This window comes from Stegostoma tigrinum, chromosome 25 (assembly GCF_030684315.1).
Source record: "Stegostoma tigrinum isolate sSteTig4 chromosome 25, sSteTig4.hap1, whole genome shotgun sequence".
Classification (NCBI taxonomy): domain Eukaryota; kingdom Metazoa; phylum Chordata; class Chondrichthyes; order Orectolobiformes; family Stegostomatidae; genus Stegostoma; species Stegostoma tigrinum.
The window spans coordinates 1,968,182-1,984,669 of NC_081378.1; the positions used below are offsets into that span (position 1 = coordinate 1,968,182).

General features: G+C 41.2%; 1 protein-coding gene across 8 annotated transcripts in view; it reads right to left on the reverse strand.

Annotated features, from left to right (window-relative positions):
* Window positions 1–16,488, reverse strand: part of sema3d (sema domain, immunoglobulin domain (Ig), short basic domain, secreted, (semaphorin) 3D) — a 357,672-nt gene that overhangs the window by 256,475 nt on the left and 84,709 nt on the right. For all 8 annotated transcript variants that reach the window (XM_059654813.1, XM_059654812.1, XM_059654816.1 and 5 more), the window contains one exon: window positions 13,148–13,342. In XM_059654813.1, coding sequence (XP_059510796.1) covers window positions 13,148–13,307 — 160 coding nt within the window. In that variant the 5' untranslated portion in view covers window positions 13,308–13,342. The remainder of the gene's footprint in view (window positions 1–13,147; window positions 13,343–16,488) is intronic.

A 16,488-nucleotide genomic window follows, 5' to 3' on the forward strand; every position in this document is an offset into this window, starting at 1 on the left:
TGAAGTTTGGACACGATCAGCCAGTCACTCAGGGTGATCAGAGTCAGGATCTTCTCCCCATAAGGCTGAGGTGGGGAATATGGGGCACCACAATAGTCATCTCAACCCTTTCTACCCTAATGTGGGCCATTTTCTCCTGGAAAAAAGAGAAAGGGAGTTCGTAAGGAAGGATGAAAGTGGGTGACCCAGCTATAACCCTTGGTGCAGGCGGCAGAAAAGAGTGGAGTTGTCATGAGTAAGTGAATGGCAAGTGCAGAGGGCATGCAGGATTAGGATGGGGTGGGGAATTGGGGTGGGTGAGAGACAGTGACAGAGATGTTACATGCAATGGTGTGGGGGTCATAGCTTAAGCTTTGGAGGCAGGCGAGTACAGTAGCAACAGAGTGAGTGTGTGGTAACAGAGAGAAAATGGTGGCTCTTACCCTGGCAGAGGAGAGAAGTTCATTGATCTTTCACTCATTATGTTGGGCATTTCTCAGATGGCTGAGACTGCACTGTCTTGGATGTTAACTCCAAACCAGGCTGCTAGGCTCTGGCAGTTAAACCTTTGACAAGGTCCGTCATGGCAGACTGGTACAAAAGGTGAGGTCACATGGTATTGGGGTGAGTTGGCAGGATGAATACAGAGCTGTGTTAGTCACAGGTAACAGAGGGCGGTGGTGGGAGAATGCTTTTTGGAATGGATGGTAATGACTAGTGGTGTTCCACAGGGATCAGGGCTGGCACCTCTGCTGTTCATGGTCTACATAAATGATTTAGCAGAAAATGTAGCTAGTCTAATTAGTAAGTTTGCAGACAATACAAAGTTTGGTGGAATTGCAGTTAGTAAGGAGGATTAACAGAGGATACAGTAAGATATAGATCAGTTAGAGACATGGGCAGAAAAATGGCAGATGGAGTTTAATCCAGACAAATGTGAGATGATGCATTTTTGAAGGTCAAGTACAGGTAGAAATTATACAGTGAATGGCAGAACCCTTAGGAGTATTGATATGCAGAGGGATCTGGGTGTGCCATTGTACAAATCACTAAAGGTGGCAGCAGAACTAAAGGCATGCTGACCATCATTGGAAGGGGCTTTGAGTATAAGGATAGACATGTTATATCGCAGCTTTATAGAACTTTAATTCGGCCACCCTTGGAATATTGCGTACCGTTCTGGTCACGACACTACCAGAAGGATATGAATGCTTTGGAGAGGGTACAGCAAAGGTTTACCAGGATATTATCTGGTATGGGGAATTTTACCTAAGAAGAAAGTTTGGATAAATTGCTTTTGATTTCACTGAAATGCAGGAAATTGAGGGGCAACCTGATAGAACTTTACAAGACTGTGAATGGCGTGGATAGAGTGGAAAGTATGAGGCTTTTTCCCAGGGTGGAGGGTTGAATTCCTAGGTGACACAAGTTCAAGGTGTGAAGAGGCAAGTCTAAAAGAGATGTATGAAGCAGGTTTTTCACAACGGGTGGGGAGTGCCTGGAACATACTGCCAGAGGAGGTGGTGGAAATAGATACAACAGCAGCTTTCAACAAGCAGCTGGACGAATACATGAAGAGGAAGGGCATCAAGAGATATGGAGCCTGTAAGTAAAGACAGCCTTTGGAAGGGCAAAATGTGTTAGCATAGGCTTAGAGGGCCAAAGGGTCTGCTTCGGTGCTGTATTGTTCTTTGTTCTACTTCAGGAGGAGGAGAATATCTCTCATCCACAGCAGGTCCTTCAGGTCCCAGTTTATAAAGTGGGGATGGTTCAGTGATCTCCCCTGTCTGTCACGTCCAGGACTAATGCCAGGAACTGTGCAGGGCAGGCCAGGACTGACACAGCTTGTCCATCTGTACAATGGCCTTTAAAAATGGTACCAATGGCAGGTCTGTTCCGGGATATGCCAGCAGTGAGGACTCCTTACAAACAGAAGTAGGTCCATTCAGCCCCTCAAGCCTGTTCCAATATTCAGTAAGATAGCGAGTTTTGAGAAGATTTGTAGCTCAGGTTGAGGTTCTGGATGTGAGTTTGCTCGCTGAGCTGGAAGGTTAGTTTTCAGACGTTTCGTCACCATTCTAGGTAACATCATCAGTGAGCCTCCGAGGAAGCGCTGGTGTTATGTCCTGCTTTCTATTTATCTGGTTAGGTTTCCTTGGGTTGGTGATGTAACCAGATAAATAGAAAGCGGGACATAACACCAGCACTTCGTCGGAGGCTCACTGATGATGTTACCTAGAATAGTGACGAAACGTCTGAAAACTAACCTTCCAGCTCAGCGAGCAAACTCACATCCAGATTCAGTAAGATCATGGCTGATCTGTGGCCTCACTCCATGCACTTGCTTTTGGCCCATATCCCTCAATAACTTTGCTTAATAAAATTTTATTATGTCAGATTTAAAATTAACAACTAATCCAGCATCCAGTGCAGTTTGTGGATGACAGTACCAATATCTACCACCCTTTGTGCACAGACGTGTTTCCTAACATTTCTCCTGAAGGTCTAGCTCTGATTCTCAGACTATATCTCCGATCCAGAATTTCCCAAACCAGTGGGAATAATTTATATTTATCCACAGCAGGCCAGGCAGCATTTTAGGAGCACAAATGCTGACGTTTCGGGCCTAGACCCTTCATCAGAAAAGAAGGAGGGGGAGAGGGTTCAGAAATAAATAGGGAGAGAGGGGGAGGTGGACTGAAGATGGATAAAGGAGAAGATAGGTGGAGAGGAGACGGACAGGTCAAAGAGGCAGGGATGGAGCCAGTAGAGGCAAGTGCAGGTGGGGAGGTAGGGAGGGGATAGGTCAGCCCGGGGAGGACGGACAAGTAAAGAGGCGGGGCAGGAGCCAGTAGAGGTAAGACCTCTCCCCTCCCTGCCTCCCCACCGACACTGACCTCTAGTGGCTCCATCCCCGCTTCTTTACTTATCCATCCTCTCCAGACTGACTTATTCCCTCCCTACCTCCCCACCTACACTCACCTCTACTGGCTCTATCCCTGCCTCTTTAATTTGTGTGTCTCCTCTCCACCTATCTTCTCCTCCATCCATCTTCGATCCGCACCCCCCTCTCCCCATCCCCCTTTTCTGATGAAGGGTCTGGGCCCGAAACGTCAGCTTTTGTGCTCCTAAGATGCTGCTTGGCCTGCTGTGTTCATCCAGCTTCACACGTTGTTATCTCGGATTCTCCAGCATCTGCAGTTCCTATTATCTCTTATAGTTATCCACATTGTCTGCTCCCTTAGTACCTTGAATACTTTGATCAGATCACCCCTTACCCTTCTAAATTCCACTATGATATGTGGGAGAATCTTCCATCTCGACCTGTCAGGATTCAGTTTCAATCGAATCTCCTCTCATTCTTCTAAACTTCGCTGCACACAGGCCCAGTTGGCTGACCAATCTCTCCACATACAACAAACCTGTCATTGCCAGGAATCAGTCGAGTGAACATTTGCTGCCTCCCCATGTAATAATATACATCTTTTCTTTGGTAAGGAGACCTAAACTGCACAGAGTAACCCAGGCATGGTCTCAATAAGGCCTGGACAGCTGTAGTAAAACATCCTTACTCTTACACCCAAATACTCTTGGATTGAAGGCCAAAAAGCATTGCCTTTCTAACTGCTTGCTGCACTTACATGTTTGTTTTAAGTGATCAGTGTACAAGGACACCCAGGTCCCTTGTAAATTGCAATAATATTGCTTTCCTGCATTACTGGAAGGGACATAGCCCTCATGAATTTCTGTGCTGAGGCAGTCCTGTACAAATGCATATTGTGGGTGTACATCTCCAAAAAAAACTTACCTGGCATACATTTCCTATTGTACTGACTTGCTCACCAGCTCTTCATATTGGTATTTAATTGGCAGTGCCAGTGATCTCTGCTTTCCTGGCTAGCAAGTGCATTGATCCAGCAGTATAACTTTGGTCTGCCGTGTTTTTATTACTTTGTGGGAAATCAGGAGTTGCAGCATAACTCCTGTTACTGAGTTAATGGATTTCCCCTGCTTCTTCGCTATAACTCTGTTTGGTTGCTAGAGTCTGTTCTACAAAAGCAATTTGGCAACACGTCCTTCACCTGATAATTCAAAGCCATTGTTTGTGTCAAAATTTGGAATTAGGCAAAATCATCTGGATGAAGCAAATAACACAGCAGCACATTGTCTTAGCGTTGATATAATTTTAATTGTCAGATAATTTAGAATGAAGTAATTCTGATTAAGAGGAGAGGCCAACATGACAGATGAAACAAAATGTGGATAAATGTGAGGTTATTCAGTTTGGCAGCAAAAACAGGAAGGCAGATTATTACCTGAATGTCAACAGATTGGAAAACATAGGTTTTGAGACATGTCCTTGCAAACTACTAAAAGTAAGCAGGCAGGTACAGCTGGTGTTGAAGGAAGCAAATGGCACACTGTGCTTCAGAACAAGGGTTTTCAGATATGGGAGCAGAGATATCTTACAGTAATTGTCCAGGGCTTTGGTGAGACCATAACTGAATTATTGTGCACAGTTTTAGTCTCCTTATCTGAGAAGGGATGTTCTGGCTATGGTGGGAATGCAGTGAAGACTTACCAGACTGATTCTTGACGGTGGGACTAACATCTGAAGCAAGGTTGGATCAGTTATATTTGTTGGAGTTTAGAAGAATGAGGTGGGGTGATCGCGTGGAAATCTACATTGGGAATATGCAGGGTAAATACGGGAAGGACATTCCTGATGTAGGGTTGGCCATTTAGGACTGAGATGAGGAGAAATGTCTTCACTCAGAGTGAGGAGCCTGTGGAATTTTCTGCCACAAAAAGAGGTTGAGGCCAAAATATTGAAAATTTCAAAGGAGTTAAATATAGATCTTAGTGCTAAAGGGATCAAAGAGTGTGAGGAGAATAGGGGTCTCAGGTGGATGATCAGCTTGCTTTTGTTGCTCAACCCAGAAAAAAAGGGTTCAAGTTTTCAAATTTCAGGACAAAGATTGAGATAATTAATTTTCCTGAGAATTGTGTAACTTTAGAAGTTTCTGTCTCCAAGGGTGGTTTAAGCAGTGAATCGGTCCTTGTTCAGCAACAGGATGAGGGGCTGTCAGCAGTAGAATGGGGAATTGAAAGCTGTCAATTTAGTGAATGGCAGAACAGACTTAAGGGGTTGAATGGTCTTCTTCATTCATATTTCTTATGTTTTCTGAAACCATCAGCCCTTGGCATTTAATAGCATTACTATTAATAAAACTATTGACATAAACATCCAGGCGATCACCATTGACCAGAAACTGAACTGAGAACAGTAGGTCAGAGGCTGGGAATCCTGCAGAGAGTAACTCAGTTCCTGGTTCTTGACACTATCCAGGATAAAGCAGCACACTTGATTGGCTTTACATCCACAAACATCCATGCCCTCCACCACCAAACACACATTAGCAGCAGGGTGTTCCATCTATAAGATGCACTGCAGAAATTCACCAAAGATTTTGAAACAGCACCTTCCAAATTCAAAAGTCCTCCAATCAAGAAGGACAAGGGCATTAGATACATCAGAACACCACCACCTTCAAGTTCCCCTCTGAAACACTTTTCATCCGAAATTAGAAAGATAATGCCATTCCTTCAGTGTCGCTGGGTGAAAATGTTTGAGCTTCTTCCTTAACTGCACATGTGCTGCTGTGGTTCAACAAGTCAGCTCACCACCACTTTAAGGGGCAACTGGAGACAGGCAATAAATGCTGACCCAGCCAGTAGTGCACAAATTCAACAAATGAAACATTCCAAGCCTCAATGTTGTCCTGGTTTTACTGCATATGGACATGTACTGTTTCAGGACCCAAGAAGTCATGAGTGGTGTAAAAAAATCATGTAAACATCAGTGAGCATCCCCACTTCTGAGCTTATTGCTCTGTCTGAATTCCTCATGATTTTGAAACAATTCCCATCTCAACCTGCTCATCAAAGAGCAGTCCAAACTTTTCCAATCTCCCCATGCAATGAAATTCCTCATCATTGGAACCACTCACAGAGATGTGCTATTGTACAAGTCAATGTATTGGTTTTTATAATCACAATGGGACCCTTTAATTAAGGATTCTTGCTTAACTAGGCAAAGCACAAGTGCTTCAGGAGTTATTTCAGGCAATTTGATTGTACAAAGAGTTTGTTTTATACACTAGATTATTATAGAGCTCTTACTGAAGCTAACTTCAGGCAATAATTTAAGACAGATGTGTCGAAAAAAGAAACTATACATATGCAAACCACAATTAGTATGGGCTAAAGGAAATACTAACTTCAAACAAACACAACTTAAAATGATAATAACTCTTATTTTATTCAATTGGAGTAAACCAGCAGCAGCCGAGGTGGTACAGTAGCCTCATTAAGCTTATTTTTCTGATCTTGTTGTTCTGCCTGATGGGAGTACAGGCTGGGAATCAAGCCCTGCCGCATCCGGAGTTGTCAAAAAAGTTTTTAAAAAAATTAAAAGTTCACAAAATTCACCAACTTACCTACTTCCTAGGCATATGTTGACAGAAAACATCAACCAGATTTCAGTACTTAACAGAAATTACTGTCTACTAAAGGCAGTTAGACCCCAGCTACAGGTAGATAATTATAAACCATCAGCACATAACACTACCAATTAAAACTCTAATCTCCTTATAAATATCCCCTTTTACAGACACAGACACAGACACAGACACAGACAAACAGCAAAAAAAAACAAAATAAAATGGATGGGAGGGCGAGCTGGAAAGGCACTTCAGTCCTTTTTGTGAAAAGATGAGTTGAGTTGGTTCTTGCTGATTAGACGGTTTTATCTCAGTCTTCCTTTTCTGGATCTTCCACTGGTTTCCAAGAGAGACACTGTAGTTGTTCACTGATAGAAGATTGTTGAATTATAAATTAAAAATCACAGCTTACTACAACGGCTGAAGGAAAGATAAACTGATTTTCTTCAGATTTAAACGAAGCTTTGACTGCAGAGAACAGAGGCAGCTTCTCAGTTGATGGCAATCTGACCACTTCTCTTTTTATCTTGTTCTCAGCTACAAACTACTCAGTTACCTGACAACTAATCACATGATTGTAGGCAGGCAAAAGCCCTTTTGATAATGTCACCTGTCCAGATACCCATCAACTTCTTGTTGCCATCTAGAACTCAATCTGAATACAAAACCACTCAGTTCCAGCTCGACTACAAACATTCACTTGTTCAAGTAGCTGTGTAAATGATGCCTGCCATGAGTGTCATATTTCTTACTTTTCAAAACGTACAGCAATCTCTTAAAACTCTGGTTCTTTCTAAGTTCAGTACACAACTTTAAAAAACACAAAAATTAAAAGGTTCAGTCTTTATTCCATTTATCAGAACAGAGTATTTGTTGCTTTAGAAATGCTCAGTAACAGTATTTGTGAGAATTCAAATCCAGCGTTAATTAACATGAAGCAAAGAAATAAACTCCAAGATGAAATATGCATGGTAATACTAAACTATCCACAGGATGGATTTACAGTGCAGAGATTCATCACTGACTGAGCGGAGTTTGTAAAGGAAAACATCCTCAAACTGTAGCCACTTGAAATCAAAGCAGGATGGGTTCCTGGGGTTGCAATGAGAAGCAGCTCGTCTCTCCAGCAGCTTGCTGTGGAAGTTACACAGCTACCTCGAAGAACAAGGCATCATAGTACACCAATTATCTAACAGTTAATTGGAACCAGTCTCAAGCAGAACCTGATAAGCTATGGTAAAATGTAGATTGAAATCACCTAATACACTATTAATTACACTAACTAACATTCCAAATGCATTACTTGTGGACAGGAAGATGCCACAGATCATCATTAGTATACATTATTGCAGGAGTAGGCAACTTCACTTTAGCTTTCTGGATCAAACAACACAGAAGCCAGGAGAGAACGGCAGTGTGGTTTGAGGAAGATACATTTAGGTTCTTATCAAGAAGAGCGACACAGTAGTTGGAGTTACAGCTTTGGCAGTGAGGTCGAATATTGAGATTGGGAAGAATTCCCAACTCTAATTCAGACCTTCCTGGTGGTAGCTAGCAGTGTCGGGTGCTGTTGTGTTAGCCTCACGCACATCCTTTTTTGCTGTACAGTTCTGGTGTTGAATACTATTTATTTATGCTATTGTTTAATTATATTTTTGGACAAACTCAAGTCATGCACAGAGCTCCTGCAATTTGCATATGCCAAGAGAGTGACGTTTGAACATGAGTCCTAATTTTGACAATCTGCTGATATTGGTGAGTGGGTTCTTAATGACTGTTACATTGGCAATCGAGCATACTGATCAAGCATACCGCAAAAAGAATCAGGCAATGTGTTTGAATTTCTAGACATAGAAGCAGCAATATTTCCACCTTGGCCTGGCTAACAGCTGCTCCCAAACGCAGGTAAACATTTCAGATTATGCTCTGATTATAATAAATTAACACTTTTTAATTTAGAACACAAGAATTTCAGCTAATTTGAGTGAAATAGCAAAATAATTGTAGTCACCAAATTGTTTGTAAGGAACTAAGGCAGAACTGTGATAGAATTATGTTCTGTTGAATGCTACATTTCACTGTAAATGTTTGACACAGAATGAAGAAATTTAAACTGTATTGCTAGCTCATCCTAAGCAAACAGATTGTCATGATAGTTTTACCTTGCTCTGGGGCTGCCAGCAATTGCTGATCGTCTGGCTCCTTATTCCATAACTTAATCTAAACTCTTGAACTAACTCTGTAAGAGACAGGCCTATCAAGCATTAAAGCAAAACACATCCCAGGTTTGCAGATTGGCCTGCAGAGCTCATAAAAGTGTTGGGCTACCTGGTTTAAAGTTGCAAACGACAGCCTCACATTTCCTTCACATGTTTGTTGTTTCCAGCAGCTACTAAGCAAACAAAAGTATGATGTTAAAAGTTCCTCTGCTCATCACAGCTTCGAATTTCCACATGCTCTGCTCTCTGCAGTCAGGGTGGTATTGAAAAATAAATGGACAAAAATGTCTGTGTTGATGAGAATGACTAACGATCAAGAATCTGAGGACAGCTCCACGAAAGCTGGAAAAGTACAGCTAGGTCACGGCAATGTTTCTCACCAGCTGTCACATGCACCTTCTATTAAGACAGAGTGGATTTAAAGTTGAGTCCTTTGTAAATCTTTTGACTTCTTTTGGCATTGTAGCCCATGTCATGTCATTAGATCGCTTTCAGTGAGCAGCTAACCCTGGGCCCATTGAGGGAAGTCGAACTGCATGTAAAAACAAAGGCAGCTTTTACTTGTCCTTTCATTTCAATTCTGTTTCTTTCCTGAATTCCATAGAAACATAAAAGATCACTACTATCCTGATACTTTACTGTCTGATCCAAATACCTTTCTCCAGTTTTAATTACAGCTCGGCCACAGTGGAGATTAGAGGTGTTCAAGCCAGGCAGTTTTTTTTTCTGATAAGCTTCAGGGAATCAAGGATTTATTTCACAAAATGACAGGAATCACATTCTTGATCCAAAAGTTTGTACATGGCCAGTGGAAGGTGTCATGCTGTGTCAGGAAGCATTGTTCCTGTCATAGGTACAAAATATTGGTGATATCAATTTCTATCGCAGTGGAGCTCAAAGCAAACTTGTGGATGGTGCACAAACTTTAGAATTTCAAACTTATTATGGTGTCGTTGCAAAGTCATGTTCTGAAGAGAGGCTATTGTGATCCTGCCATCTATTCGAAGAATTATATTAAAAACAGGTGGGAAAAAATACCCAACCAGTTTCAATTTGAAATCTGCACAAAAAACCTGTTTTCCCCATTACAGTATTGGTCAGTGAGGTCTGTCAGTGTTAAGATGACCCATGGCAGACAGGAGAGGAATGAAAGATAATTTGCCTTGTCTTTACTTGAAATAATTGTCTAATACTTCTTCGGCATTTCCAAGATTTGTCATTTCTATTTAAAACACAAAGTAATGCTTCCACTTGCAACCCCAGTCAAGGAAAGTGACCTGCAAGTCAAAGATACCCTCTTCATATCAGAGAAATAATTCCAAGGGCTTCGTTCCTAGGAGTACTCATAGTACCCAAATTTCAGGAAGATTGAAAGGCTAAAAATATTAGCTTCCTGACTCAGTGACTGTTAGCAAGCATTGTGATTAGGAGCAGGCCCACTCGAGATGTCACAATTATTTTTTGCCAAACCACCACCAGCACCAGATCCAGCCACTCCTACAGAGAGTTCATTTGAAACTCCCTCTTTAAACTCAGAAGCCAAGAACTGGAAAAAAAAGCATCTGGGATTCAACAAGGGCTGGGGACAAAAGGAGCCAATAGTTTGACCTTACCTTTGTCACATCTGCAGAGGCTGCGTAACTCTACCTCGATTTTAATGACAGTTAAAGTATAAAGTCTTTCATGTCAGTCTATGCTGAGTGAGCAGCACTCACTGCTGTACAATCCGAGTACATAGAAAACTATCTTCCTCTATAGCCAAGAAAACATGACCACATTGCATGCTTTTCCACTTTTAGTCATGTTGGCATTTAATTGTGTGTTTATATCTTGAGAAAAGATGTCAGCACTGAGTTTAGATTACAATTACCCTAATTATACATTGAACAAAGCCTGGAACTAAATCAGGATAGAAATATCAAGTTTGAAACAGCTTTGCAGATAATCGTTCTATAAATTACATGCTTTAGAATAACTGATGGGAAAACCCAGATGGGTATTTTATATTATAACATGCTGGTTGAAATCTAAAGATGCCTAAAGAAAACCACCTGGCTGATCCCAGAAGCATTCAGATTTAGGTTCTGAATTTCACTCACCTGCAGTTATTAATGTTGGAGCGACAAGTCTGCAGTCACAGTGCTCATCCACCTTCATCCTCAATGTAATGGGTCTGAAGCCACACTTTAACAGCCACCATCCAACTCCACCCAGACCAAGACTCTCTCTCTGCTGCTCTTCACCTTTCCCTCCTAAACAGATTGTCCTAGCTTCTCAGCTTTGATCAAATGGCTGACATTTTCTTTTCTGAATGTTGCTCCTTTTTGAAAGAATTCTTTCTTCCTTTTGATTTCAAACACCTCTTTATTTGTCTCATGGTCATAAAGAGGACTTGTAAGCAAACATCTCAGCATCCAGACTTTAAAAGCTTCTATTTTTATCCATATACATGTTTAATTTTTGACCAAGTTTTTGAGGCACACAGGAAAGTGGATGGAAAGGGCCATCTTCAGAGCTTTTTTGCTCATTATGAGCTTTCATTCACTTTGACTACATGGTCACTCGGAATTCCGTCAGAGTGGTCCATGTACTAATGATTTTTGTAGGCTCAAATGCTTCATTTTAAAAGTAACCAGCGATGCAGCTTTTTACTTTCAAAACTTAACAGGTTACTTTATTAGACAACTATCCCAGAAAGTTATTTAAGGGTGATAAAATTATTTACTAAAATTTTCAATGTACAGATTTAAAGCAAGTAAGGATAAGAGTTAGGCCTAAGACTGAAAATGACCTAAAATAATTGATACAAAGATTTAAAGCAACCAAGGTCAGCAATTATCTGCAGCCATGGTGCTTTCCAGAAATGTCTTGCTTTCAAAAAATAAGGACAAATGTATTTTCATTAATCTCAGAGAGAAAACAATCCAAGCATTTCCACCCTCCTTCAAACTCAATGCACTGAAATGATTAAATATGAGATATCTTCACAGCAGTTGCTCCTAAAACCTAGATTAATTGGATAAACAATGATCATCCATTCAAAGACCTTCACCATGGTGAACTGATCCAGTCCTCCCCTACAATGACATCTCCATCTGCAATCTGATGGTGATGACGCTGAAAACTGAGTGATAATTATTAGACCCCCGGCCTCTTTAGTTGATATAAGAAAACAAAGAACTGTTGATGCTGGAAATCTGAAACAAGTAAAAACAGAAACTGCTGCAGAAGTTCAGTAGGACTCTGAAGAAGTGTCACTGCGAAATGTTAACTTTGCTTTCTCTCCACAGATGCTGCCAGACTTGCTGTGTTTCTCCAGCAGTTTCTGTTTTTGTTTGTTACACCTCTTCAGATAGAAGAGGTGATCAAAAGCCAAAAAGGAACAGCTAACTGAAAACAGCCCCAGAGAGAGGTCAACAAACTGTGTGCCTTCTCAACCCATTTCCTCTACAGCCAGATATGGCAGGCATTGTAAGGACAGAGTGACATTCCTGAGTCATGACAGGCAATGGGGAACACAAAGTTGACCAATACAGGCCAACTATCGTCTCAGGATGGGAGGCAGCCAACACCAAACCTAGATAACAAAGTGTAGAGCTGAATGAACACGGCAGGCCAAGCAGCATCAGAGGAGCACAAAAGCTGATGTTTCGGGCCCAGACCTTTTGTTATCTCAGATGCTCCAGCATCTGCAGTTCCCATTATCTCCAACACCAAACCTAACTCCTTTTACTAAACTTTTGGTCATCTAGTATAAGCCAAATTGTCTTCAATTTCTCCTCCAGTAAACCACAAGGGGCATATTTATCTCATTAAAGCCATTGCGCAATTTCAAGCTGTTGTTGCAATTACAGTGAGAGAGTAAAATAAAGACAATAAGTTGGGGAATGGTTTGCACTGCAGAGGTGTTCTGTCAATGTGCTTTTCATTTACAGGATGCTGATTTACCCATGTGTAACTCAGACACAAAAATAATGGTGTTAGCCAGCAGCAATAAGAATCAAAGACTCGGGTTGGCTCTCTGCCACTCAAGTCATATTAGCACTGGTGCCAAAGTGGTGCTGCTGCTGGTTGATATTTTGCTGCGGTATAAATGCTACAATACAGAGAGAACTAAAGTTCATTGTTTCATTACATGGTGTAATGGCAATTAAATGTAATCCAGCAATGCACTGAATGGTTGTCTGACAAACACGTCAGTGAGGACCTTTCCATTGACATCTCTTTGAAAACACAACTATAAATAACCCTCAGGCCATCTGAACTTTCAGAAACATCCTGTGCTAAAGTTGGCCAATAAACACATCACCTTTAATACTGAGTGAATACCAGCAGGCAGCTCTTGCATTCAGTATCCAAAACAAACTAAAACATGCAGACAATACCGTCTCAAAAGTTCTTTGCTATCCAAGACCTACATGTCAATAGCCTCTTTCCAATTGTTACCTTTATGAAAAAGCTTGAGTCTTGGAAGGTTCTGTTTCCATGTTTCCGCAAGTGGAATAATTAATAGAAGAATGAAGCTCCATAGCAACTGACAGGTTTGAAGTGGTTTCAGGGCTTGATTTCGGAGGGATTTCCGCATTGCTTCTGTCATTGGCTCCATCACCAACGATTAAGATTGTTGTGCCAACAGAATTTCTGTAACAAGGACATGAAAATTTACAAAGTGCATAAAAATAAACACAACAAAACCCCCAGACAGGACAAAGTAGGCATCAAGCCCTAGAATCAATGATGTCAAGTCTTTTTAAACACATTGTTTTTTGAAGGAAATGTCAAAACAAATAAATACAAAATAATTGACTTAAAAAATATATTCAATCAGGAATCCCAATAGCTCAGTAATTATCTGCGTGACATCTAGCGCGAAAGTACACGGCACAGAAAATTCAAAATTCAAAATTCAATCTCTGTATTTTGCTGCATTGATTGGTCCCGGCTGAGGTAAGAAAACAGCAATTGCTAGAAAAAATTAACAGGTTGGCAACATCAGTGGAGAGAGAGTAGAGTTATCATTTCGAGCCTCGTGTGACTTCTCCAGAACTGGAAGAGGCTGGAAATTGATGGTTTGATGCTGTTGGCAGAAAGAAAGTGGGTAAAATGGAATAAACAGTGAGAAAGCAAAAGACAGAGGGAGGATGTAATATGAATGCAAATGCTAGGCATAACGAGGAGAAAAATGCATCCACTTTGCTAAGAGTAAAGTTAATAGGCTAGGAGGGTGGCAGGGCGGGGGTGGATGTGAGGCTAATGAAGGACAAGGGTCATGCTTTTAAGTTGTGGAACTCAATGCTTCATCCTAAAGGCTGTAAAGTGCCTACCTGGATAATGAGGCTCTGCAGCTTTTGTTGAGCTTCATTGGAATACCAGAGGCCCACACTGGGAACATTAGTGTGGGAGCAAGATGAGCTATTGAACCAGCTGCAGTAATAGTTCAGAGGGTTAAAATTGGAAATGGCAGGCTTTAGAAAAGTTAGTCATGATTTTATTTTGCTAAGAGGGAATCATAATGGGCACTGTCAATAGTACAGACAACCACAAAGTACAAGAATAGTAAAGATAAGTAAAGGCTAGTTAGTCAGTTATATAAATAATTTGGATGAGAATATAGAAGGTGTGGTCAGTCAGTTTGCAGACTACACCAAAATTGGTGGCATAGCAGACAGTAAAGAAGGATTTTTCCTAAGATTACAGAGGGATCTGGATAAAATGGGCCAGTGGGTTGAAAAATGGCACATGGAGTTCAATCTGGGTAAATATGAGGTATTGCATTTTGATATAACAAACAAGGGTAGGGCTTCTACTTTAAATGAATGGCCTTGGATAGTGTAGTAGTACAGGGGGACCTAGGGATGCAGGTACATAATTCTTTAAAGTTTGCATCACATATAGATAGGGTTGTTGAAAAGCCATTTAGCATGCTTGTCTTTATTGCTCTGTTCTTTGAATATAAGAGTTGGGACATTATCTTGAGGTTGTACAGGACATTGGTGAGTCTTTATCCAGAATACTGTGTCCAGCTCTGGTCGCCCAATTTTAGAAAGGATATTATCGAGCTGGAGAAGGTCCAAAAGAGATTTACCAGGACACTGCCAGGAATGGAACGTTTGCGTTATTAAGACAGGCTGGGACTTTTCTCACTGGAGTGTAGGGGATTGAGAGGCGACCTTATCGAAGTTTATAAAATAATGAGGGGTATAGATAGAGTTAATGGAAGGTATCTTTTAACTAGGATGGGGGATTTCAAGACTAGGTGCACATTTTTAATGTGAGAGGAGAGAGATTTAAAAAGATATGAGAAGCAAATCTTTTTACACTGAAGATGGTTCGCTTGTCGATTGAACTCCCTGAAGAAGTGGATGCGGACACAATTACAACGTGTAAAAGACCTTTGGATAAGTACGTGCATAGGAAAAGCTTGGAAGGATATGGGCCAGGAGCAGGCAAGTGGGGCTAGTTTAGTGATAATGGGAACTGCAGATGCTGGAGAATCCAAGATAATAAAATATGAGGCTGGATGAACACAGCAGGCCCAGCATCATCTCAGGAGCACAAAAGCTGACATTTTGGACCTCTGATGAAGGGTCTAGGCCCGAAATGTCAGCTTTTGTGCTCCTGAGATGCTGCTGGGCCTGCTGTGTTCATCCAGCCTCACATTTTATTATCTTGGGACTAGTTTAGTTTGGGATTATGTTCGGTATGGACTGGTTGGACAGAAGGGCCTGTTTCCGTGCCGTATGATCTATGACTAATTATAGGAAACAACAAACCTGGAGGTTATAGAAGGAAGGAAAGCGGATCTGGAGTTTTGATGTTCTGAGAACAGATCAAGTTTGTGTTGTTGATTTCAATGAGGTTTGAATACAATGCAATAAAGATGCCGAGAGGTGACAGCATGCGTAGAACAACATGCTTGCAGCTCAGAAAGATCAAGAAGAGGAATTTTGAGAATACTATTAATCTGTGGTCTTTACAAAATAAAGATCATCCTGAATGTTTAAAAAAAATAGTTGGAGATTAGAGTTCAGAAAGGAATCTCTTTGATGGTAAAGAGCTCTCTCTAATATCCCACACAGCTGTGTGAAACTACTATTAGACATGGTGAGCTACTCCCATAGTCGAAGGGTCAATAACAAGGGGGCACAATTGTAAAGTGAAAGGTAGGAGGCTTTGAAGGGCTTTGAGGAAAAGCATTTTCACCTGGAGGGTAGTGCTATGGAACAGACCAAACTCCCTGAATACATAACAAGCAGATAGGCTAGACTGTAACTTTTATCTTACTGAAAGGCAAGTGTAAGGCGTTGCTTTCCAGATGTGATTCAATCAGTCACTCTGTTAGGCTTTGAGCAATACACACCTATTCTTACACTACAGATAAAATACAAACAAAAGAGTTATCTCTATTGAAATATTTAACAAAATAATGTATTTATTTTAGTTACTACTCATTAACTGTTCCAATATAGCAGCACCCCATAAACACACCCTGGCAAAGGTAAATTTAGCAAAACAGATTTTTCTCACTGGCTATCTCCTCCAATCCAGGTGAAGGAACACCAACAGAATGAGTCTAGCAGCAGATGAAGAACTCAAGCTTTTTGCAGCAGCTGAGATGAAATAACTTTGCAGAAATCTGTATCCTGTCACCTAGTTCGCCTAAATTTACACATAAAGAGTTCTTAACACTGATCCAGCTCCCCAGAGCTACTCTCAGAGTGAGCAAAACCTCTGACACTCCTGTTTATATCTGTCAGCCAGGACTCCCTGTTTGGACCAGGTTAACA